This window comes from Aedes albopictus, chromosome 2 (genome assembly GCF_035046485.1).
Source record: "Aedes albopictus strain Foshan chromosome 2, AalbF5, whole genome shotgun sequence".
Lineage (NCBI taxonomy): Eukaryota > Metazoa > Arthropoda > Insecta > Diptera > Culicidae > Aedes > Aedes albopictus.
In genome coordinates, this window is record NC_085137.1 from 13,886,776 (window position 1) to 13,913,858 (window position 27,083).

The window sequence follows — 27,083 nt, forward strand, 5'->3', positions numbered from 1 at the left end:
ATGCTGGAAGGGATTGTTGGAGAAATTCTTGGCGGAAGTCTTAGAGGAATTCCTGAAGCAATTCTTAGAGGATTTCCCGAAGGAATTCTTGGAGAAATTCCTGAAGGTATTTCTGGAGGAAATTGTGAAGGATTTCCTGGAGTTCTTCCAGGATATTTATTGAAAAATTATAAAAGAATCCCTGGTCAAATTTTTGGAGAGATCCTTTTAGGATTTTTTGGCAGAAGTTTTGGAGAAATTCTTGGACGGTGGAATTCTTAGCAGTCTTGAAGGAATATCTTGAGGATTTTTTGGAGAAATTGTTGGAGAAATTCTTGGAGAAATTCCTGATGGGATTTTTGGAGGAATTCCTAACACAATTCTAGGGGAAATTCTTGGAGGAATCCTTGGAAGAAGTCTTGGAGCCAATCCTGCAGAAATCCCTAAAGGAGTGCTTGGAGAAATCGCTAGAGTTGTCCCAGGAGTATTTTCTTGAGGAATTTCTGGAGGTTTCCTGAAGAACCTCGGAGGAATTTCTGAGGATTTATTTTGGATGAAATCTTGAAGGAATTTCTTGAAAATATCCCTGTAGGTATTTCTGACGAAATTCCCGAAGGGATTCTTGGAGAAATTCTTGGCAGAAGTCTTAGAGGGACTCCTGGGGAAATTTGTGTAGGATTTTTATGGAGGAATTCTTGGAGGAATTCTGGGCGGATGACTTGAAGGAATTGTTGGACAAATGCATTGAAAAATTCTTGAGGAGTTCTTGGTGGAATTCCTGGATGAATTCATGATGAAATTCCTGAAGATAAGAGGGATTCCTGGAGAAATTTCTGGAGAATTTTTTGGGGCAATTTCTGGAGGATTTCCTGGTATAATTAAAAAAAGAATTAATTGAGGCATTCATGTAGGAGTTCCTGAAGGAGTTCCAGGAGGAATTCCCGATGTGATTCCAGAAGGAGTTCCGGAAGTAATTTCGGGAGGAATTTATGGCGTAATAGCTTAAGAAATTTATGGAGGATTTTCTTATGAAATGGAATTTTCTTAAAGTAATCCCAGGAGTATTTTCTAAAGGTTTGCTGAAGTATGCTGGAGATATTCATGGAGGAATTTCTGTAGGAATTTTTGGTGGAATATCTCGTGAGATTATTTGAGGAATTCTTGGCGAAGGTCTTAGATGAATTCCTGGAGGATTTTTTGGAATATCTTTTGAAGGAATTCCTGGAGGATATACTGGAGAAATTCTTGGAAAAAAAATGTGGAGAAATGCTTGGAATAAAACCTGAAGGAATTCTTGCAAGAATTCCAGGAGGGATTCCTGTAGCGCTTTCTGGAGTAATTTCTGGAAGATTTCCTAGAGCGTTTTCTTAAAAAATATCCGAAAAAATCCTTAGAGGAATTCATGAAGCAATCCCGAGATAAATTATTGGAGTAACTGTGGGTGTAATACCTGAAATATTGTTTGAAGATTTTCCAGATATGAGTGGCGTAGATCATATTTCGTGAATAACATTACACGATTTAAATTAAACTTGATATAAACATAAACATTGTATTCTGAGCCTCTAAGAGTATCATAGATTATGTTCTACAAGCATTAAGTGTTCACATCCCTGTTCAGTACAATAAAACGGATTTTGCGATCCATACTTCAAAATACCATGATAATCATGCCACTGTGGGCGCACAAATAACAATACAAAGAGATGCTTGTAATATTGCGACATATAGTTCATAATACATTGGAGTCCTTTTGAAGGCCAGTGGACACCCAAAAAGCAACACATAGAAATACTCCTAAGGTACAATAGAGACAATCGTGAAAGAATTACCCTGAGAGATTGAACAGAAACAAGAGTAGAAGGCGTAGACCTTGAAGGTCCTGATTCCAGAATAATTTGAATAGCCTAGAACATTCCATAAATGTACCAAATACATTATAGTTGTGCACTGAGGTTTCATATTGTAACCCAAACTTCAAAGTGTATTGGAGGCCATTTGTATTTTGTGAAATGTCCAACAATCGAGTATCAGTATAGAGTTGTTCGTAATACTGAGAGGTCTAATGGACATCAACGGGAATGAATTTCTTGGATAGAGTGACCAGAAATGAGTGTAGATCACGTAGATCTTAGAGCACTCAATTCCAGAGTAGTTTGGATTTGAGGTGTTTTTGAGTACCGTAAACTTTTTTCCGCGTTGTTTATTGTGTAGAAAATTCGATTCACAATGCTGGATTTGTGACACAAACTTAGGAGTAAAAACGACTGGATAAGTACCAGGCTAATGTACACGGTTTATATGCGAAAATATAAAAAATGGAAAAACTCCAACTCCTGTATACTTTTTGAGTTCCATTTTAGTCCTATATCAACTGTGCAAAATTTCAGATCGATCGAAGAAACTATATTTTAGCGCCCGCCATTATTAGTTTTCCATACGATTTACTATGGGGAATATTTACTTCTTCAAAGAAAAATCGCTTGAGGTCACCCATTGATCCCTAAAAATAAGTCGTTGAATGATTTCTGTAGATAACTTCACAAGGAATCAGACCTCCGAAGACCGCAAAGCGATGCAACATTCGTGGAAAAAGTTATTAAGCCTTACCCGATCGATAAAATAACTAGATTTTATTATTTATTGTTATTCCTTACATGTTAAACAGCTTTGGCATGCCATTCGGTTTTCAATCAATAATTTTTTCCACATTCCTTAGATCGCTTTGCGGTCTTCAAAGGGTTTGTTCCTCGTAAAATTTCCAACAGAAATCATTCATTGATATATTTTTAGGGGTTAAGGGGCAACCTGTGGAGATTTTTCTTTGAAAAAGTGATTTTCCCCATAGTAAATCGTATAAGAACTTAAAACGGCTGGCGCTAAAATATAGTTTATCCGATCGAGCTGAAATTTTGCACAGTTGATATGGGGCCAAAATGGAACTCAAAAAGTGTACAGGAGTAAAATGTCTTTTTGTGTCCCACGCTAATAAGTATGTATCCAGCTGACCAGGGGAAAACATCCTTGTGCATATATAACAAACCAAATTATCCATAAACAAATGCGAACAACCCGATATACTACCCCCACAAAAGCTCCTCTTGCAACCGATGCTTTCGGAAGTTTTGAGTTGGTGTAACCCGACTCTCAAACCCCACAAAGATCATCCTGAATGAACTCCGAAAGCCGACAACCGTAGAAAGAACAAGCTTCACACTTCCATAATACCTGTCTGTTGGATTTGTATTCAAGAACAAATTCGAAACACAAAGCAAAAATAAAAAAAGAGTTGCCAAATTTTAATGACCAAGATAGTGCAGGTGGAACAGTTATCGAATTAAAAGTTTACCACGGTAATTCGATAACAGTCGAATATGCGGAGTAATACGGTAGTCGAGCCACACTTGACCTGTTGGAACTCTGCTGAAGCCTAGGTTTTCATATGGATAACAACCACCCAGGAACAGGATTAACATAATGGATGACGGTCAAGCAGTGGAATCACCAACACTGGATGAGGTTAAAAAGGCCTTTAAGGAGCTGAAAAACAGCAAGGCTGCTGGGAAGGACGAGATCTTCTTAAGCACGGAAGCGAGCAGCTACATCAATCAATCCACCGGATTATTATAAAGATTTGGGAGGATGAAGAATTGCCCATCAGCCCGGTTGCATGGCATCATATGCCCAATCTACAAGAAAGAGCGCAGACTGGAGTGTGCCAATTACAGAGGGATTACCCTTTTAAATTCGGCGTATAAGATACTGTCGCGTGTCCTGTTCAACAGACTGCGACCTCTTGAGGAGTCCTTCGTTGGCGAATACCAGGCTGGTTTTCGTGAGGGCCGATCAACGACGGCTTAAATGTTTATCCTGCGGATGATCCTAGATAAATTTCGGGAATCTAACTTGCAGACTCACCATCTGTTCATTAATTATGAAGCGCGCTGCTTAAACGTACGCGCTGTACGTCATTAATTTTAAACGCTGCAGCGTACGATTGAGTGAAAAGAAATGAATGGTGTGGCTTCGTGACCGTGCGGCTAGTGTCACCAAGCACTTAGTCGCATCGCGCTGAGGAGCGTGGGTTCGATTCCCGCCGCGGCTGTCAGGAAAAGTTTTCGGCTGTGCCACTGGGCTTTGCATGCTAGTCCATTGTCTAGTGTCGTGTTTCCTTCAAAGAGCGAATATCTCACTGGAAGCATTGAACGTGTCCGTGTTTTTATAAATGAGCGTTGGCAGATAATGTCAGAACATGGTTTTCCGGCGAAACTAATTAGGCTGATACGTGCAACGCTGGATGGATCAAGTATTCGGATCGCGGACGAAGTGTCTACGTCGTTTTTGACCTTGGATGGATTGAAGCAGGGGGATGCTCTTTCAAATTTATTGTTCAACATTGCACTCGAAGGAGCAATTAGGAGGTCAAGCTTGCAAATGAATTGCTCTGCTATCATCACACGGTCGCACATGCTCCTCGGTTTGCGGATGATATTGATCTCATCGGCATCGATCGTAGGGCAGTGGAGGAAGCTTCTGCTCCTCTGAAGAGAGAGACAGCGTGGATAGGCTTGACGATTAACTCTACCAAGACGAAGTACATGATAGCGGGTAGAGACAGAAGCAGGCCTAGTGGTGTTAGTGCTGAGGTAGTGATTGATGGGGATGTGTTTGAAGTTGTTGAAGAATTTGTTTATCTTGGAACACTTGTGACATGTGACAATGACGTTTCCCGTGTGAAGTGAAAAGGCGTATTGCAGCTGCGAATAGGGCCATTTACGGATTGCGTTGCCAGACTAGGTCCCGTAACTTGCAAACGCAAACAAAATGCGCTCTGCATGAGACGCAGATTCTTCCGGATGCCCTCTACGGTCACGAAGCGCGGACGTTAAAGGATGTAGACCGAAGAGCTTTTGGAGGCTTTAAGCGCAAAGTGCTGCGGACAATTCTCGATGGGAAACAAGAAAATGGAGTGTAATGCAGACGCATGAATCACGAGTTTTACCAAGTGCACGAAGATGCGAATATTGTGAAACGTATAAAATACGGTAGACTTCAGTGGGCTGGACACGTAGTGCGAATGTCGGAAGAAAGAATAGCGAAAACAATATTCAGCAGAGAACCCGGTAGAGGTAGGCGACTTCGTGGGCGGCTGCAAACTCGCTGGCTGCACGCGGTTGAAGAAGATCTACGATCCCTACACGTTCGGGGAAACTGGGGGAACATTGCCCAAGACCGGAGAAGATGGTGCTCTACTATACGCTCGGCGTTGTAGTAAAGTTAATTTGTAGCCAACAAGGTATCAAGGTAAGGTAACAACCATGCGCCTCCACGTGTTTGTTTTGGAAGGAAACCCTTTTGCTTGCTACCAGTAAGAAAATAAACTATGGAATTGTACATGTTAGAGACCGTCCATCAATGACGTAATATTTTAAGGTGGAGAGAGGAGTCCATAATGTTGCTACGAGCTATATGTAAGATGTAGTGAAATAGGCTACAAGGGGAGAGGGGGTGAGAAAAATCGTCAAAAAATGCAACGTCATTTATGGATACTTCCTCATGAGTAGTAAATTATGTAGAAGATGCTGTAACATGGCACAAAAACGTAAACAAAAAACTGAAAATACCTAGAAACATTTAATACAAGTCAACAATTGCTACACGTGCCTACCTGCGTGCTTTCCTAATCACACTCACCTAAATAAATTTGATTATCCGATGCACTTTCACCTCCCGTTCCCCCACCAGCCGCCCCGCGCAGCATCTTGTTCAGCTGTTCCAAATAACTCGCTCTGTTTTGATTGTAAAAGTCACTCTCATTGGTGTTCATTTTGAACTTGTTCTTCTTGAAGTACTCCTTCCGGAACGTTCCACGGCGCCGCGAACTAAACGGTGTCTTGATGCCGTCCGTCGAGCCATGCACCATCTTCATGTGGCGCACCAGCTTCTGGTAGTGGCGCGACGCGTACAGACATCGTTTGCACTCGTTGATAATGATCTTCTCGCCGTGCACGTCGCGCAAATGAGTCAAATACTTCCGCGGATTCTGGGTAAAGTACGTACAATTGCTACACGAATAGTTCCGCTTGATTTTACACTGGGGCAATTGCTGTTCGGTGCTGTCACCGGTTTCACTGGATGCGCCCTTCTGGCCGCCACTACTATCCTCCAAAATCAAACCAAACTTGCTGAGATCTTCTTCTCCGGGGTAGATCTTCAAACTATCCGCCAGCGATTGATTCGAAGCGGACGATTGGTGTTGGTCCTTGCTGGACGACGCCGACGAAGGCGAATCGAGCTGGTTGAGAAACACTTCGTCGCCACTGACGACGCGCCGTACGATCAATTTGTCGCCATCACGTTGGACCATGGATGGCGCATCCATATTTCAGGATTGTCGCTGGGGAGCTGCGTTGGCGTGTCCTGTGGAAGGTGGTTTGGAGAAAAGGGAGTTTGTATTAGCGAAGACGTAATAAACTTGCAAAATCTGGCAAAAAAAATGGAAGCGACATTGAATATTTCGGCACATTTTTGGGCATTACATATTAACTGTTGGCCATTCTCAGATTTTTTAGATAACCTACGGTTAACATAGATCCGCGAGGTAATATTCTCTGTGTATTTTTTTTTTTCTTAACGTATTTCAATGAAGAACATTTATAAAACCAGCAAACTAGCCAGCATCATTTGAAGGAAAAACATGACCAAATTATCTTTTGCGTTATAGCTCTTTTGCAATTTTAAAGGAAACGCATGGTTTATTACTATTTCAGATTTCGAGACCATGTAAACCTCCCATGATAGTAGGAAAAAAATGCTCCAAAACGCAGGTATATATTATTACTGTCAATTTATTTATTGCAGACCTCATCTCATTAGAAGATTTGAAGGATTTTTGATTTTATGATCGGTTAACAACGCAATTTGTACAATCGTGCTCGAAAGCAAGCATTTTCACGAACTTTCACGATCCAACCAGACGACCACCCTCCATTCTGGTCCACGTTTGATTCTTGTGACTAACCAAGCCATCCTCATGCGCGACTCGCACAAATAGAAAACACCACGTAAACAAAGTGGGTTAAAGGTTCTTAAAACGTATTACATCACGCCCCAACACACAGCACAACATCATCCAGCCAGAGCCAGCATCAGCAGCCGCAGCAGCCAGCAGCCGCGAACGCGATGTGTGCGAGATGTTGAAGATCGATCGGCATCGATGGCCGGGCGACTGCTGCTCTGTTAATTTTCTCCGCTCTGCGTTCCGTTCTTCTGTGCGCCGTGCCGTTCGAGTTGGACTCGAGTGTGTTTTCGCTAGAATCTCCGCACCGCACTCCATGTCGATGAGGAAGTGTCGGGAGGAAAAACAGATTAGGTTATGCAAACCGAATGCTGCCACCGTGCGCGCGGCCAAGTTTGCCTGATTGTACGTGGATTTTGTACAGTGTGGGGTGGCAAAAAAGTAATAAAAATGGGAGATTTCAATTGGAGAGTTTGAAAACGTATATTTTTCGTTCTTAGCTGTGCATTTGGGTAATATTTATCTAAAGCCAAATCTCCAAAGGATTATTATTTAAAAAGATTCATAATACAGTAATGTTCCGATTTTATCATCCCTTCACATGTACCTTCGTTTTTCATAAATTTCCTGTTACATTTCCATGTAAATCTTGCTCCCTTTTCTTCAAGATGGATATTAAAGGCATACTTTGCAGCGTAAAAATATTGCACGTATAGGTTTTGTACAATGTTGATAAAATTATTTGTTAGGGGGCCAACATATCCCCCCTCCCCCCAAAATGGGGGGAGCATAATAAAATCGGGGCATTACTGTACATTAAAATTGAGGTTTGCTAATGTCAAAAGGAAGACTTTGTTTCTGCATATCAGTTTCTCCCAGATTCTTACGAGACTTACACAACAGTGCATGCATTTCAACATAGTGTTTATGTTTTTTAGTGTTTTTCACTATAAGCTTTCTTTGTTCATTAAGAGTCCTTGTACTCATACATTATGTGGCAGTCACGAAGAAACTCTATGCCTAGGCTGCCGGGTTGACACATAATTTTCCACTAAATTTCAAAAGAGTACATTTCCTCAACTATAAAGGAGTTGCTAAATTGTGATCTAATATCAGTTAATTCGAATTTAAATACTATTTTTTTAGAGCGATTTAACCCTAGTAGAATATTGCGGTCAATATGATCCAAACAGGCTCGGTGACGTGATGCGTCTAGCGTAATATCTTAGGAGGGTTAAATGTTCCATAGAAGTTCCAATGAAATGTGACGCTTATGCGTCCCATTTTCAGAATTTGACAAATCGGTATTTCATGTTTTCGACAATTTTCGGATCAAGCAGACGTTTTTCCGTTAGATCAGACATACTTTGAAAAGTTTTCTTCCGAATATTATGCTGTAGAAATCAGATACTAAACGATACATGTAAGAAAATCATTTAAAGTGTGTTTTATCTAAAGGAAAAATGTCTGACCAATTTCTAAGAGTATCCAAGAACTCCATGATGTATAGGTCATCGGTTGGTAACTAGTTGTGTTTCAAAGCTTCATGATTAAAATTCATACATACGCATAGCCTCTGGTAGCTACGCTCTATCAAGTGGTATATTCAATAACTCCAGAATACCCCTAGAAAGTTTGTGAAGCCCCCTGAAGCCACTGGAAACCCTTTCCGAAGCCTCCTGATGTGCCCCTAATACCGATCAAAAATCTCTCTGGTTTTCTTCTGAAGCTTCATTGACAGCCTATGAACACATTGAAACCCACGGAAGCGTCCTAACAGTGAAGCCCTTCTGAATCCCTCTGAAACTGACATGAAAGTCTGTGAAGCCCCCTAAAACTACCAGGAACTTCTCTGAAACTCGCTGAAACGCTCTGAAACGCCTTCAAACGCCTCTTAAACACCTGTAAGCCAGTGAAAATCCAGCGAACCCATATAAAATGCCTTGAAACGCCTCTGAAACCCTCGTGAAATCTTCATGAAACCTGGATTCTCCCAAAAAACTGCTAAACCTCCTCTAAACTCAAATGACACTCCTTTAGCACTCCTGAAACTCCTTCGAGCGCATTTAAAACACCTTGATGTTCATCCAAATGCCTATGAAGTTCCTTAAGCGCCCTCATTGAGGGCTTCAAGTGGCTTGAATCACCTCTAGAACTTCACCTGAAATCTCGCCGAAGTTCACCTAATAACCTGGGAAGTCCCCCAAAACACCCTGAAATGGCTTGAAACGTCTCGGAACACCTGGAAGCGGCGTGAAATCTCCCTGAAGCTCACCCGAGAGCCTAGAAAGCAATCAAAAGTTCCCTTGACTTCTAAACTCCCCTGAAATCTTCTTGAAGGTCGGTTGAAAGCCTGTGAAGCCTCCTGAAACTTCCTGAAACGCCCACCCCTAGACCCCCACAGAAAAGCTATGAAACCTCTCTATAATCTTCATCAAACTCTTCTAAAAGTCCCTGAACCCTCGAGAAGTCTCCAGAGTCCCGCTCTGAAACCTCTGAAAGCCCATCCGAGATGCCATGAAACATCCGGGAATCTATTTTAAACCACCTATAATGTCCTTTGATGGGGCTTGAAACACCCTAAACTCTTCTGATATCTTCACCGCATCAACATTGCGTAAACAAACACGTTTCTGCCGACATAGGGCCTTCTGGGATACTCCCACGCATCTCACCACCATTAACAGAAAGCTTGATGTTTGCGCCTTCTGTTAGTGGTGGTGGGGTGTGTGGGTGGAGTTCAAAAGGTCTCAAGTCGACAGAAACATGTTTGTTTACAAAATGTTGATGCGGCCTTTTCAATTGTTGGTCTTGATTTATAGTGTTCGTAAGGTGATAGATTGTGTGGTGAATACTATAAGAAGGTCAAGCGGCACAATTCACTTTGGTTGCATAACTTGTAGGCGTTATATACACTGTGCTGCGTAAGTTGAAAGGAAGGGAAACGATTTTTTTCAATTCATTTCTGGTTCTGGTGATGGCTATGAACATATGAATATACAAGAGTGGGTCATCGTTTATATGGAAAAATGAAAAATTCAATGGTATCCCATCAGATCAAAGCTTTTTTGATCCCATTTCAGGACCCAAATAAGTGTGCAAAATTTGGGAACGATCGGTTATGTCTACGTTTTGCGCATCGCGTTTGAAGTTTGTATGGGGGTTTACATGGAAAACACCTTTTTTTGCATTTCTCTCATAACAAGCTTAAAACTTTCTAAAACCATGTAACCGATAAAATGAAAACATAGCCTAGGGTGTCTTAAAAAACTTTGTCGATGACCGCCAAGTAATCTGATGCTTATGAAAAAAGTTATAGCGTTGGAATTGCTTGGCAAAACAGCATGATTTTGTTGCTATTGTTATTCCTTTACATGTTAAAACATAAACACATATATGCGGTTCGTTGGTTATAACTATTTTCACAAGCATCTGATCGCTTTGCGGTCTTCAACAAAGTTTTTCAGAACATCCTAGGCTATCGGTTAAAAAGTTTCAGACAAACTTTTTCAACTTATGACAAAAATGCAAAAAAGTATGTTTTTCCATGCAAAATCCCATACGAATTTCAATTGTAATGCGCAAAGTGTAGACGCAACCGATCTTGCTCAAATTTTGCACAGATACTCAGGACCCGAAACGGAAACAAAAAAGCTTTGATCTGAGAAAACGGTTCCGATGACCCACACTAAATTATACATGCGTTGGTGTCAGGCCATTCGGCCGAAGGTCATTAGGCCGAAGACCATTCAGCCGAAGGTCAATAGGCCGAATGGTCATTAGGCCGAATGGTCATTGGGCTTTATTTTTTGACGTTACGTCCCCACTGGGACAATTCCTGCATCTCAAATTCTATGTTCTATGAGTACTTCCACAGTTATTAGCTGACAGCTTCCGCTGCCAATGACCATGTTGTATGTGTATATCGTACGGCAGGCACGAAGATAACTATAATCAAAAAAGTCAAGGAAATTTCCTTTACGGAAAGTTACTGAACCGGAAAATTGAACCCAGTGCCCACCCTCAGCATGTTTTTTTTTCCTAATGACGTTCGGCCTAATGACCTTGCCCTGCATCACATGAGTTGTATATGTAGAGATGAGAGATAGAGAGAATAAAAGGAAAAAGTAGCATGAAAGGGACGGGCCAGGGATTGAACCCATGAGCTTCTGCATAAGAATCAGAAGCGGTAGCCACTAGACCACCAAGCCCGTCCTTTGATCCCGTAAGATAATAAACTGATTCCATTAACGTAACCAATTCATTTAAACACAAAATTCTATTTGTGTATTTTCCCCGACTTATTACTTAAAACATGGATTCCCCCAACTTTTTTGAGGTGATGACCCCTTTAAAAGTTGTCAAAACATCTGGAGCCCAATGTTTTTTTTTTAGAAAAAAAAAATGATTTTTTTTTATCTGTATTAAGGAGATTTTTAGCCCTAGGCTAGTTCATCTCGGGACCCACGCTTTACTTCCCTTCCGAAGCAAGAACTCACATTTTGCGAGTTTGTCGGGAGGGGGATTCGATCCCAGGTCCTCGGCGTGATAGTCAAGTGTTCTAACCATCACACCAGGTCCGCTCCCAAAAAAAATGAATTAAATAAAAGAATCCGAGTTGTTTGGATACAGTGGCGTATCCAGAAATTTACTTTGGGAGGGATTCTCGGCGATCAATGATAATTTTTTATATTTGACATTCACATTTCGTAATCAATGATGCATTTGGTATGTAATGGTACATTTCATTTAATCGTAGCTTGAAAATAGTGGCGCATCTGAAAAGTTCCCAATTATTATATATTACACGGTGATTACTCAAGTGTTTTATACTGAAAATTTGTTCCTCAAGTTGTGGCTCTTGGAGTTGGCGGTTGGGGGTTTGGTAGTGGTTAACGCTAAAAAAAGAAAGAGGTTTAACGAATGTCTCGCTAAATTACTGTGCTTTCCAAACCACTCCTAGAGATAAGCAAAATTCGTAATTCTCCTGGAAACTTATTCTGAAATATCTACAATGACAGTTTGACGAACTACAACAGAATTCATGATTTTTTTTAGGATGATGAATTTGAACAAAAATGGAGTATTCTAACCAATACCAGCCTAAATTTGTTTTGAACAAAAAAATCCTCCTGTGAATATAAAACAACATTTTCATATCAAGTCAGGAAAAAACTCTCCTTCTTTTACAATTGTATTAAAAATAAGCTTCATAATGTATTGCCCTTCGTGGTGTTTCTGTCTTTTTCGTAAGGTGACAAAACATGACTCATAAATTGTGCATTTTCTTGGTTCTATTGTATTTTTTTGTGCAGAAATTTAAGTTTTTTTTTGCGTTTTAAGGAAAACAAAGTTCAATTTAGATTCATATGTTTAGTTTAGAAAAATGTTTGAGTTTCAAATTTAAATTTAAACGAACAAATTAGGATTTGCTCCTAGAGTTGCCTTGAAGCCACTTCAGGAATTTCTCATGCAACTTTTACAAGAGGAAACTCTCTGAATTGCTTTCTCGTAATTTAGAAGAGTTGCTCCGGTACGTTTTCGAGGAATTTCTCCAAAACCATCTCTTAAAATAGCTTATCCAGAATTTTTTATTGGAGTTTATTTTGGTATTTTTAGAATTCTCTTGGACCACCTCTAAGAACTCCGTTTGGACTTGCCTTTGGAATTGCTTTGCAGTTACTTCAGGAATTCTTCATAAATGTTTTCCAAGAATATCTCCTAGAACAGCTTCCAGAATTTTCCTTAAACTTGTCCAGGAAATTTCCCTGGACTTTCTTGTTAATTTTAGTGAAGTATTTCCAAAGGTCTGTTCTGGAGTTGCTCCCGAAGGATTTCATTAAATTTCTTCAAAAAAATCTCCTGATGCTCTCTATGAGCTTATACAAAAAAAAAAAAACAACAGAACTTTTCAGAAATATTTCCTAATAAGTTCCTCCAGGAATGCTCCTAGATATCCTTCAGGTTTTCCTTTAAGGCTGCTACTGATTTTTTTTCTTAAAGCTGCTTCAGTTTGTTTCTTCTTAAAATTCTTCACAATTGTCTCCTGAAGTTCTTTTTGTTGTTGAGTTGCTTCATGAGTTGCTCCAAGATTCATGTTCAAATTTTCCTCTGGCTGTCTAGACATCTATTGGGTTTTGTTGCAATTGACCCTGGATTTTTGTTTGTAGTTCATCCAGTATATACTATTTTTGTTGCTCCAGGATTTTCTTCTAAACGTATAAAAGAACTGGCATCAGAACATTTTTAAGGAGAGATTCCAACAATTTCCCTAATGATTTTCCTCCACATTCGTCTCTCAGAGTCGCTTCAAAGTTTACTCCAACAATATCTCATGGCGTTTCTTCAAAACTGTTTTCTTAAGTTTGTCCATGTTAACAGGAGAAATTGTATAAACCTCGGCTGGGAATAATTCTATCAAATTTATTCAGGAGTTTCGTTTGGACAATTCAAGTTAGAATTGTGAATTTTGTTTCGAAAAATGTTTGAGTTTTATAATTGAAATTAAAACAAATAATTAAAATTAAACAATATTGGTTGAGGTTTTTAGAGAATTTTGTCGAAAACTATTTTGATAAATAACTATATGCTGGATTTTTGACTAAACTGAAACGCTGAAATATTTTGGAGTCATGAGTTCGAATCTTACAGGAAGGGATTGTTTTTTTTTTTGTTTTTTTGTCATTTTATTTGTATTCAATAATGTAAAAGTGGACACGCTAGACTTTTGTCCGATTTCTTTAGGGAAATTTAATGATTTATTTCAAAAAAATCGTTCAGAAATTTCAATTCGTCTTAACACTTAAATTACAGAGAGGGTGAAAACTCCCGCAAACTACCAAGGGTCCAAAAAAGTCGGAAGTCCAACTTTGGCAAGGCATTTCTCGGCCGTTTTTCAACCGATTTTATTTTTTTTTTGCGATGGACAGGTTTCAAGAACAGCGTCCATTTTAAAGATTTTAAAATAGATGAGTCTACCCAAAGTTATGAAGCAAAAGGCACTTCCTAGTTTTTTTTTTTTGGAGCGCATATTTTGCACACTTTGATCAATTAAAAAAAAATTAAAGTACTCCGCGGGTCGCATCTCAAGGCTTAGAGGGCCGGATGCGACCCGTGGGCCACAGGATTAGCCCCACTGCCTTAAGTGATACACATACACACAGAGTTCACATCAATTCCTTGAGCTGAATTCGGCCCTCCGGACCTTCTATCGAAATCATTTTTGGAGTGAGCATACAGCCTTTTCAGAACAATTAGTGTATGAGAAGTTCGAAAAATATTGTGAAACGACATTTACATGATACTGTATTGCGAAATTTGCACCCATTTAGACTCGGCTGAAATTTATTATCATCACAGTCGAATTTCGCACACGACTTCGCAGCGGCTGGCACACAGAAGTTCGGTTGAGTTTAAGTCGGGGGCGTCGGATGCACAACAGGTAAACAAAATAAGTTTGATTAGTGTGAAATTTCGCTGGGAAATGATGATTCAGTGGATTCTCAAATTATCACAGTAGTCTAAACATTAATGAGAAACCCAATATCTAGAGATCATCATCCCATTCATACGATCGCCAAGGATTTCCCATCTTTTTCGACAGCACCCTGTATTTCGAATAATGAATGCAATGACACGGCCTACAAGTGAAAACGCATTTCTACACCAAGCTCTGTGCGCTCTGTTTTTTATTACTTCGTGCTTGGCAGAATATAATACACGATTTGCGCGAATAGTTCTGCCTGCCCTGTCCGTTGCATTGTGGGGTTGAGGTATTAATAACTCTTTTTTGCCATGTTGAACTCGGTATGGCACTGTGAATGACTCCCTATAACATTTTCAGTGAGGAGGAAAAAAAGATTTGGCGATGGCTAATCAAAGGGAGTGAAACCCCTCACAGCGGAGGTCAATGGAGTTGCACTGCTGCTTTTGGAATCGATACCTACCATCGTTTTGCGTTGATTTCACCCGTGCTCGATTCAATATTTATGTATGTTGTTCTCGTTTCGAAGGTCACGATTGATTTGGGTAAATAGTCGTATATCACTTCTCTCAATACCAACCGAGTTGGAAAACTTCTGGCTGCAAACTGTTTCCTTTACACGCGATTAGTAGAGATTCTTCACCAAAGACTACACACTTGCTCTATTGGTAACACTACCACAAACCCATTTTCTTAATTTTTCACCGAGCGAAAGAACACCACCGAAGGGAGCAATATCAGGAACAGCAGCAGCAGCACCACCAATAGCAACAGCAAGGATGATGATCTTTGCACCAAACAACAACCTTTGCCTAGTGCCGTTGACTAGGATGAACTCGAACAAGTGATACTGTTCAAACCACCTTGAATCAAACGCTCGCACAACTTCAATACCGAAACTCTTAACAGATTTTTCACATTTCACATCTCAAAATTTCCAAGAATATGAGATTATTTTACTGCCTGAAATATTCCCTCGAAAGTGGAGCACACATCAGAGTGTTAAATCTCTGTCAGTCGTTCACCACAAGCTGCTCTAACAACTGCTGCTTCTGCTTCTACTTCTGCTGCTGCTGGTGCTGGTGCTTCAGTTGCTGCCATGGGGGGCTTTCTATGAATAAATTCGAAGCATGCGCATTCGGGATCTTGTTCCGTCGTCGTCGTCGTCGTCGTCGTTAGTCGGTCTCTGTCTTTAACACTCCGCATCCACAGCAGAACAACAGTCGCCGAGTGGGAAATCTACCAGCACCAACCAGCCTGCCATCATCAGCCAGCAAGCAGCAGTAAGCAGTGAGTTTCCTTGCTGCCTATACCTCTACTAAACACTACAATATCGCGCACCATCATCCCTTGTGCTGGGATGCTCGTTCGTCACCGTCCGTAGCCGCATAAGCATAATCAGCAGTATAACAGCAACGAAACGCGATAAATACACGTAGGGATGTTCGGTTTTGAAATGGAAGGATCCTCTTCTCAGGTAGACTGAATTCAAGATCAACCATCCCTTGCAATTAGTCTGAGAGGTGATTCGATTGAAGTGTCAATGATTTCCCCCAATTTAAACCTCTGATTCATTATTTTCGATCGCTGAGCTTCTATTTAGGTTCCCTATTCTAATGCATACGGATTCGATCATCCCTTCGGTAGGCAGCAGTCTGAGCAGTAGAGGAGGAACGTGAATGAAACTCTTCACAGAGTTGCTGCTGCTGTTTCCCATATGGCAGAATGGGGTAAACGAAAGAAAATTAGCAATTAGGATATCAACCTACACGCTAAAAAAATACAAAGTATGAGTAAGATCCAATCAAAACTGAGCTATTCGGAAACTCAGTTTATCTCTCTAACTCTAGCGCTGGATAGAGTACTGAATTCACGCCAGTTGAGCACCTACCGATTCTGGATAGGAAAAGAATCGGACAATTTATGTTGCTATAAAATAGGAGGAGTACAGTTGCAAATATTTGGATTATCATACAAAAAATCTTACAACGGGAAGAGATGTTACTGTATTGTCAGGTCTGCTAGGTCGAAGAGGCACGATACGATTGAGGGGTTATCCTCATTCATCAATGTCTCTTTGTTGTTTATGATGATCATATGTAGACTCCCATGCATTCAAATGTGAAATATTTGAACGCATTTGATCAGTTTCCCTTCTTCCCATTTTATTTTGTGGTTGTTGTTCGAGGTACGGACAGTGACGCTGGATTCGTTGGGTTTGTTTGCATCTGTGACGACATGGATTGCATGTAGTACATAGAAGCGATAATACGTTACGTGAACTATTCTGCAATCTAAAAGATAAAGTCTCTTCAGATGAGCAGTCAGGGATTTATCAGATCCCATACCGAGACAGGTTCACAGTCTACATAGGTCAAGCACGCCGGAAGATGAAAACAAGAATAAAAGAACACAAGAATGCTATAGACGCACACAAACCGAATGAATCCTGGTCGCTGTTGCGACACGAAATTGATCAAATGCGTTCAAAAGATTTCACATTTGAATGCATGGGAGTCTATGATCATCACAAACACCAAAGAGACATTGATGAATGAGGAGTCCCCCAATAGTATCGTCCTACTTCGCCCTAGCACACATGACAATACAGTAATACTTCTTTCGTTTGTGGACGTATACGAACAACGTACGAAAATCAACCCAGTCAGTCAAACATTGTCCTGTAGATGGGCTGGATCACGCTCGAAACCGGTCGACATAATAGTTAATCTTAATCTTTTCTTGACGATTGTAAGAACCAAAAGTATTATGGCTTATCTCATGTCGCGTCTCGTGTGTGTTGTGAAGTTCTTACGTTAGCATAAACTGTAAATGTTAATAGGGGGAGGAGTGTCACAAAATCGTGAAAAATTCCTTACGTAATAAATAAGTTACCCAGAAGTTCAGAATTGGGTGAATTTCATGACCGTGTACCGATTCCTGCTGGATATTTCTTCAGGAATTCCATCTGGTGATTCATTCATGAATTCATTTTGAGGATTCCTCCACAGTTCATGAACTCCTGCCGGGAATTTCTCCAGGAATTCCTGCTGTCATCCAAAAACTCCTACAGAGGGTTTTAGCAGGAATTACTTCTGAGGATTCTTTCAAGAGTTCTTCTGCAGATTACTCGAAGAGTTGCATCAGAATATTTCTCCAGGAATTGCGTCTGGTGTATCCTCGATATTCTATTGTGGTCTTCTTCTGAGATTTTTTTTCAGAAATTCCTTCAGAAGTTCCTTAAGGGATTCTTACAACAGTTAAAAATCCTCCGAGAATTTCTTCTGGGGATCAATCTAGGAATTTGATTAAATGATTTCCACAGGAACTCTGAAGCATTCCCAGAAGAAAAATTGGAAGAAACTTCTGAAGGGATCCTAAAAGGAGTTCCTGGAATGATTACTAGAAGGAACATCTGAAGAATTCTCACAACTCCTGGAGGATTTTTAGAAGAAACATGGTAGATCACCAGAAAAAACCTTTGGAAGATTTCCAGAATAAAATCACGAAGGCTCACAGAAACAACTTTTTGAAGATTTTCAGATTATCTACTGAAATATTTTGGAAAACAAAAACCTGGAGGATTCCTTGGAGAAATTCCGAAAAAAACTATAGAAGAATACCCAGTAGGAAATTCTGACGATTTTGGGGGCATTCAGCAGAGGAATCCATGAACGAATGTATTGATGACTTCCAGAAGTAACTCTTGCAAGAATCCCAAAAATAACTCCTCCAAAAATCCACGAAGAAACTCCTGTAGAAACTTTTGGAGGAGTCCTAGAAAAAAAATTCTGGAGAAAATGCTAGATGAATCTCAGATGTATATGGAGTTTTTTTTAGCCTTGCAGTATCCAGTGCCTATTCTCAGAAGATCAGATTCCCTGAAAGAATGCCAGGATAACTCTTTGATTAATCTCAGCAGGAATTAATAATGGAACCCATTTTTTTTTGGGTGAATCCCAGGGAGATTTTTTGGGAGAACTCCGAAAGAAACTCCTAAAAGAGACTTGGAATTAATTTCTATGAAAAATTCCAGATAAAAAAAAGTTGGGAGAAATAAACCCCGGAGGAACTCCTTGATACATTTCAAATGTTTCTGAGTAAATCTCAGAAGGAACTCCCGGTGGAATCTCAAGATAATCTCTTTGGTAAAACACAGAATATTTGTTTTAAGGAATTCCTGGTGAAACTCCAAAAATAATCTCCTAGAAACTCTAGGACTATTTTTTTTCTTTTTTATCTGTTTTAACGAGATTTTTAGCCCTAGGCTAGTTCATCTCGGGACCCACGCTTTGCTTCCCTTCCGAAGGAAGAACTCACATTTTGCGAGTTTGTCGGGAGTGGGATTCGATCCCAGGTCCTCGACGTTATAGTCAAGTGTTCTAACCATCACACCAGGTCCGCTCCACCTCTAGGACCAATTTAAAAAGGCATGCCTTCTGTTTGGATCCCCGAAGGCATTCCTGCAGATATTCTAAAGGTTAGTAAATCTTCTAGGTATCTAAACTAAAACATTTTATGAAATTCCTAGTGAAAACCAAGCGGAATGTTTCTGAGATAACATAAAGGAAATTAAAACAAGTTTTAAAAGCAATCGCAGAATGAATTCCTAGGTTAAACGTAAAAGTAACTCTACACAGAAAAAAATATTCATGTAAAGTTCAGCGAAAAATCATGCACATAAAGGGAATGCTAGAGTTAGTGCATATTTACATGAGATATCATTTAAAATTACGTTACGTTCGTGTAAATTTCCGCTAATAGTTGCGTAACCAGTTGGTGTCCATGATGGTTTACGCGATGGTTGGCGGAAATTTGCACGACGATAATGTAATTTTACATTATATCTCATGTAAAAGTGCACTAACTCTAGCATTCCCTTTATGTGCATGATTTCACGCTGAATTTTAATTACTTATTTTTTTCTGTGTAAAGAAATACCAAGACCCAGTAGAAACTTCTTCAAGAACCCGTGAACAAACTCCTGGAGGATTTTCAGAAAAAAAAAACAACTAATGTAGCCGCTTCTGGCGGAAATTCTGATGGAAATCCCACAAAATCATTTAGAGAGTCCTTGGAGGATTCCTGAAGGGATTTCAAGAGGAACTTTTGTGAAAACCATAGATGGAAACTTTTTAAGGCATGCAAGAAGATTTCATGTAATGGCAGCAGGCAAAGAGAATCCTTGATTTAATTATTGTGGGAGGTGCTGAAAGAAAACTGAGTTTTTATATTTTTGCCTTTCTCATACACTAAATGTACTGGAAAGGCTGTATGTTCACTCCAAAAATGACTTTTTGATAGAAGAGGGTCGAGTCACATATACCAATCAACTCAGCTCGACGAAATGAGGTGATGCCTGTGTGTGCATATGTGCTCGTACAAAATAAAACTCACATCACTTTTGGGCAGTAAACCTCAATCGATTTTAATGACCGAGGGTTCAATCGACGCGAAATCTGGTCCCATTTTTTCGTATTGGAAATTATTCGGATCCGTCCAGCTTCCGGAGTTATGGCCATATAGGTGTTCCGGACCGGTACTCGCCGGAAGAAGTCAGATATGAAAATTCTACAAACCTATGTATGCGACACATCAAACTGTTGTTTTTTTCGATATCGTGATGAAAACGAGACAATGGTCTCACAACTGGTAGTGTTTCGGAACCGGTTCCGGGTGTCCCGCCGCAAGTGGCCAAATATAAAAGTGAACCAAACCTATGAATGCGACACCTCGAATCGCGGCTCTTCCGTTAACCTGACCCGAGCAGAAGAGAATAACAACAGCATAACAAAATGCGTTATTTTGGCAAAATAACTGCATAATGGAATTAGTAATTTTCATGTTATTAACATAACATATTGAGTTATAAACTTGTCTGTCATAAGCGGCAAAATAACAAGTCACATAACAAAAATTTGTTCCTGAAAAATCAATTTAATAACATGTTTTGTTAGTGGCAATAACAACTTAATAACAGTGAATTTGGGAAATATTTCAATAACAAATTTTGATATTAAAGAGTTAGAGTTAGAGTTAGAAATTAGGGTAAAAATTAACTTTTTTTACTCATTTTTGGGTAATGATTTTAAGTGTGTTATTCTATTTTTAGAAAATAATAGATCACATAAAAAAAAATCGATTTCATTATAAAACTTACAAACATGGACGGGATTTGAACCTCCAATCCTGCTATCGTAAATTTTCAGTCACCTTTACCAATGAGGCTATCACAGCACTTGCGGTGAGGGACGATAGAAGCTTTACTGGTTCTACGTATTGCCAGTTTCCCCATTCCCCCATTTCATGTTTGCCAGTCGCAGGACAAAAATAGACAGAGATTTGAATGCAAGATCAAACAATGAACCTCTCTCTCTTACCAACAGCGCTATCGCGGTGCGCAGACATGCGCACTGAAACACTAATAACAGTGGTGGCGTGCGCATGGCCCGTCGTCGTTTGTTGAACAAAGAGAACGACGGATAAATAGCCAGTCGACTATTTATGATTGAGCTTCGTCATGGGGTGTATTTTGGCGGCGACAAAGATTCTTTCCGGACGGAGATGATTTTTATTTTATTTTTTGTTTTGTTCGCGTTGTGAGAACGGCGATTATACATGTACCTACGTGAGCGAAGGTAAAAGGTAATTATATCATATGCCGATATGATTACTTCTGCAGATGCTTTTTAGTTTTATTCTGTTTAGGATTATTTTTAGTAATGAAAAAAGATATTTATGACATAATGTCAAACAATATATGATCAAATAATAATAGATCGAAAGGAAAAAGTTATAATAGACAAATGCAATCACCAATTGAGCAGAATTGTCTGTATAGTTGACATTTTTATTGATTAGAATTATTTAGTAGGTACCATATTTGCTATCTCCACTCTCACTAACATTCATTACTTCGTAATACATAGTCTGTTCGGTACTTTTTGACGTTATAATTAGAGGTTAGAATAGCAGTACTGTTAAAATGACATATAAATTCAACTAAGTTTACTCAATTTTGAGATAAAAAAAAAACTCATTTGCAGATGTATCACTTTTTGAAGCTAAAATTATACTTAACCTATAAGAATTGGGAATCGTAGAAAAGTGATAGGAATTTGGCACCGTAACGGGACTGGGATATTGAAAAAAGGAAATTAATACAAAGATAAACATATCAATAGCTATGATGCTATATTTACCCAAAACTCAAATTATAGCAATGAATAAAATAAAAAATACGGAAGAGTCTGATGAAATTTCTAGATATGCAATGCCTTTATTTTTTACTTCATAATATGAAACAGCAGACAATAAAATAAAGCAGGTAAACTATGTAATGGTTATATCTGCGATAAATTTTCTCCGATTTTGACAATATTGATCTCATTTGATCCAGATTTATTTTTTCCATCAAAAACAAATCCGACTGAACCGATCTGGTCATCGTGAGTTAAGAAAAAACCTGAATTCAGTAACAAATTTTGAAAACGACGTATAATCAATGGTGTAGCATTGATTATACGTCGTTTTCAAAATTTGTTACTGAATTGCCATACACGTGGAATTTTCCATAAACCAGCTGCAATTGGCTTCTTTAGTGGTGTTGAGATAATTCCATATTCACAATCTACATGCCAAACTGAGCCGAAATCCAAATTTTCATGAACTTTGGTACCCGGGAAGCTATTTAAAAATCGATTTAAAGTTTGTATGGGAGCGATTTGTCGAATCACCCCTCGTCGCATTTCGTACTGGGCGGAGCTGTCAAGCAGTTGCCCAGCTGTCAAAAGGTGATTTCAAAAAATCTTTTTGTAATTGAATTTAGGTATCAAAATAAAGTTTTAAAAATCTGAAAAAAATCATACTGGCTTATAAAAAGGTGCTCTTTCGAATAAAATCAAAAAATCAATATATTATTCTTAATTTAAAAACCCAATTGGTGATTGGTACAAATTAAGTACCTTACCAAGAAAAAAATGTTAAATTTAAATTTATACGTTCAATATGTAGTCCGTCCAAAGTCTTACACCGTACATGAAACCGTTTTTAATTAGATTTTGTTTTAGATTTTATAGAGGCATTTTAAAATCTTCTCCTGTGTGATAGGGATAGGATTTTTCAAAACACCATCGTTCTTCTTCTGCTATGTTCTGCTATGTTCTCGTTTAGATGTATGCAGGGTACTGCGCCACTTGGGCAGTGGCTGGTATTTTGGGTACTTTTCAGCTACAACTCAGTCAATTTCAGAAATTTAGCAAAACCTCGCGCCGCCCAGCAGGGACTTTGTTTTGTACACATTACAGCACCTCCATGTCACGTAATATACCACACCTCTTATCAAATGTGATACCGTAAGCGTACCATACTTTGCGCACCTAGGGCCTAACTTTGCGCACTTTTCAAAAAATCGTTAAATAGTTTTTCTGGTGCATTATGCAAACTTTTTCCCACGGAATACTAGCTAATGATATGGGGCATGCACTTTGTCTCAGTTTGGATGTAATGATAAATGGAAGAGGAAGACAAATTGATGAGTGAATATGCAGTTGCTTTCCCTAAAATGCTGTAAATAACGTTGTAGAATGACGTAGGTTTTGTTTCAAAATTTGTTTTAGTTTAGATAGCAATACCATAAAGTATTTGTGCACTCTCAATAATACAATAATAACCAAACTTGTTCCACAACAGAATGTAATATTGAAATGTTATTTAAGGGCTGCATACCAATTGCTTGGTCATAACAAAATAAGATTGTCCAACAAAACATGTTATGGAAACGTAATGCCTTGATAATTCAATAATAACAAAACAAGATATAAAAACAGGTTTTGTGATTTCGTAGTTATTAATTTGATATTCCCCTCTGCTCGGGGATGGACGGTAAGCAGGAAAACAGTCTCAGACCGTGAGCCAGAAGTGTACTGGAACCGGTTCCGGGTGTCCCGCCAGAATTGATCAATTGTGGAAATGAACTAAACCCATGAATCGACACATCGATTCGCGGCTTTTTAGGAAACCTGATGAACATTTAGCAAGCCATTTTTGGCACAATCGATACTGTCCCGGAACCGGAAATGGTAAAGTGTAAAAATGAACCAAACTCGTACATGCGGCACATCAAATAGCAGCATTTTAGAAAACCTAATAAACTGTTCGTAGCGTTCCGGAACCAGCTCTGGGTGTTCCGCCGTAATTGGCTAGTTCCACCCTCGCGCTCTGTAATGTGGTTGAAATGAAATTTGAATGGGATTTAGTAACGGCAATTTCACTTGCTGTGCAGAAAAAAGCTTTGTCGAAGACCGCAAAGTGATCTGTGATTGCGAAAAACAAGTTATATCCTAGTTTGATCGGCCTCCAGTGATAGTGAAGGTGATCATCCAAATCTTGCTTTTCTAAATGGAGTATTCTCAGGATTCAGGAACACTTTGGCTTACGGCGATGAAAAGATCATGGATACTTATTCGACGAGAAAGGCACTTGCACCACTAGGTGAACTAATCTGTTTGTCTTTTAAATTTTTTTGCAGAAATTTGAAATAACCTAACTAACTTCCTCCTCTTTAGCTTTCTCTCGATTTTGTCACCTTTCAAAGAAAATTACCTTTTTTTAAACAAGATAATAAAAGTACTTTAAGCTCAGCTTTACCGTTTTATAATCTATCGGGTTCCTGATTTCCACTTTCCATCTTCTTCCACATGCGAAGACAGTCAGCAGCGAACGGTTGTCGCTTTAGTTTGTGTGTTTGCTCCTCAGCGACGACAGCAAACTCCGGCGAACGGTGGGAAGCCACACTTGGAAATTACTCATTCGTCCACATTCGCATCGCAAGCGATCGAGCGGTGATGCGATTCGTGAGTGATATTGTGCATACGAATTTTTGATGTTTCCAAAGAATGTTTATTATATTCTTTGCTAATCTAGCATTTCAACTATAATACACTAAAAATGTATGCATTACATGCAAAAATTCTCTTCTAGTTATGGTAATAGCCACTTCGATCGCTCACCAGCATTCTTCGCCATTCGCCATTCATTCATTCGCGTGCGATCCAAACTGCGACGAACGGCTACAAATATCCATGTCAAACAATTTGCGCATCGCTTCCCACTGGTGATGGGGTTGCATGTTTGATCATGACTATCCGTTTGCTGCATCTTTCTCGATTCGCCTCAGCAAAGAGGAGTGATTATGAATGGAGTGAGGCGAATATACCGATCCTTGTAACATGAGTTTATATCTTTGAGCATCACATACAAATTATGTAACGATCAAATTTTGCATTTTATTTAAAAACAATTCAAAAATATAGTAAAAAAATGCTAAATTTATCAGAATTTCTTAAGGAATGCCTGCTGGAATTCCTCCAAAAAACTCCACTACAGATTTTTATTAGGGCAAATCATACAGATACTTTTTTAAGCGATGAGCTCCGCTTGGTATTCCTTGGAATTTCTCCAATAATTCCTCCTAAAGAAGTGTCTTTATGAATTCCTGCTGAGCAATTTCTGCTGGAATTCCTCCCAGTCTCTGCACTTCCGTCAGTTGCTCTTTCCCCCTGAGAGCAGCTGACACTGATTCTATTCAGAGCCGATGGTTCAAACGAACCCGTACATTTGGACATCGGCGAACGGAAACTCATAATTGACCCCCAATCGGACTGGAAAACGGATTAATTGATAGCCACACATCAACATTCTCGTGCTCATCATTTTACCATGGACAGGGTAGAAAAGTGACAGCAGCTCAAAGGCAACCAAAGGCAATTTTTTACAAAAAAATCTTTAGGAATTCTTATTAGGATTCCATCAGGAGTGTCTACTGTACTACTGTAATTCTACCGTGGATTCTTTCTCCGGAGAATCTGGAGGGATTTCTTCTAGGTTTTATCGCGAAATTTGACCTATAATTCTTACCCAGGATTTTTCTAGGGAGTTTTCTTGGAATTATTCTTGGGGTTTTTGTAAGGATGTCTTCAGGAATTTCTGTAAAGGTTCTGCTGGGATAGCTCCAATAATGTTTTTCAGAAATTTAATCAGATATTCCTCAGGATTCTTTTATGGACTTCCTCAAGAACTCTTCCATGTATTTGCTTCCAAGATTTTTTTTCCCATGGAATCCTTGCTCAAGAGATTTTCCTAGAATGCTCTATGAGTTACAGTGAATTCCTTTCAAGATTTTTTTGATGATCCATCTAGCGATTCCTCAATGAATTCTGATGGCTTTTGTAAGATGTGGGCTTTTGCGGTATGACATCACCGTTTCCAGTATCACGTGTGCGTCATAAACACACAGAACACTTAGCCTTAGAACACTTTGAAAATTATTACGGAAAGGCAACGAAAACGGACCCCAACGAGGTTGGCCAGTATTGGCAAAAATAATACTTATTATTGAGAAATTGTTAAGGTTAGATTTTGAAATGTTATATATTTTTTCTTTGTTGACACTAATTGAATTTATTGAAGCTATCCTGTCCGGTTGCGTTTCCGTTATGCCTAATATTCTCATTCTAAACTCAGTTTGGTTCTTTCAACGTATCTTTACTTAAAAATACAATTTAATATCTTCCAATAAAAAACAAATTGACCAACTGGTTCAAAAGTTAAAAAAAATATTTCAAAAAACTTTGATTTATCATAATAATGGAATAAAACATACGGGTCATCTTTAGGGTGACAATTAATATGATAGGGTGGTCGAAAATTATTTTTCTTTAAATCGTATTTTCTGAACCAATTGTCCGATTTTAAATTCCTTATTTTGTTTGAAAAATATTAAAATGTTTTTTTAGAAAATTATGTTTTTATGCAAAAGTTTTCAAAATATATTAGTTTTTCCACGTTTCAATGGTCTCGGGACCAAAAGGGCACCCTTGTTTATATTTTCATCAGATAATTTACAAAATTTGGCGTAACATTAAAACAATCAGCGATTTTAGTTTTTTAGTTTTTGAGATGTGATTTTTTGTAAACCTTATATTTCAATACTAACTTCTATAAAATTGTGTTATATTGTAAATCCTTATAAAACTTTGCATTGTATTGCATTTTTGAGTGATACCTGGTGATTTTGTATCCCTGATTTAATAAGGATTCAAAAGAACACAACTTTTAAAAAGTTTCTTGTATGGGGAAAAATGACTTTTTTTTTTAAATCATGATCTCATGCGACAAACTCGCAAAATGTGAGTTCTTCCTTCGGAAGGGAAGTAAAGTGTGGGTTCCGAGATGAACTAGCCTAGGGCTAAAAAGCTCGTTAATACAGATAAAAAAAATAAAATCAGCTAACAAGGCTATGTTATGATTTTATTTTTGGAAGTTTTTAGTAAAAAAAAGGTTTTTTTGGACCTATCTTACGGGCCTTACTATTTTCGATGAACTTTGAAGCTATCACGTATCACGACACTAATAGTTGCAATATGTACATATATAGATTGTCTATGGAAGTGCTGATGCTCAAATTATGTTTGTACTTCAGAGATTTTAATATGAAAATTTTGTGGGGTTTTTAGAGCATTATTAAAGTTAAGGTACACCGGGGCAAGTTGAAACGGGTGGGGCAAGATGAAACAGCGGGTTAACATTATGTTATCCAATGAT

General features: G+C 38.9%; 1 protein-coding gene across 4 annotated transcripts in view; it reads right to left on the reverse strand.

Annotated features, from left to right (window-relative positions):
- The window catches only part of LOC109429899 (uncharacterized), a 111,500-nt gene that overhangs the window by 19,402 nt on the left and 65,015 nt on the right, over positions 1–27,083 (reverse strand). For 3 of the 4 annotated variants that reach the window (XM_019705899.3, XM_019705897.3, XM_019705896.3), the window contains exon 2: positions 5,674–6,399. In XM_019705899.3, coding sequence (XP_019561444.3) covers positions 5,674–6,361 — 688 coding nt within the window. In that variant the 5' untranslated portion in view covers positions 6,362–6,399. Of the gene's footprint in view, positions 1–5,673; positions 6,400–14,943; positions 15,961–27,083 lie in introns of those variants that run through there. The other variant, XM_019705898.3, reaches the window with a different exon arrangement.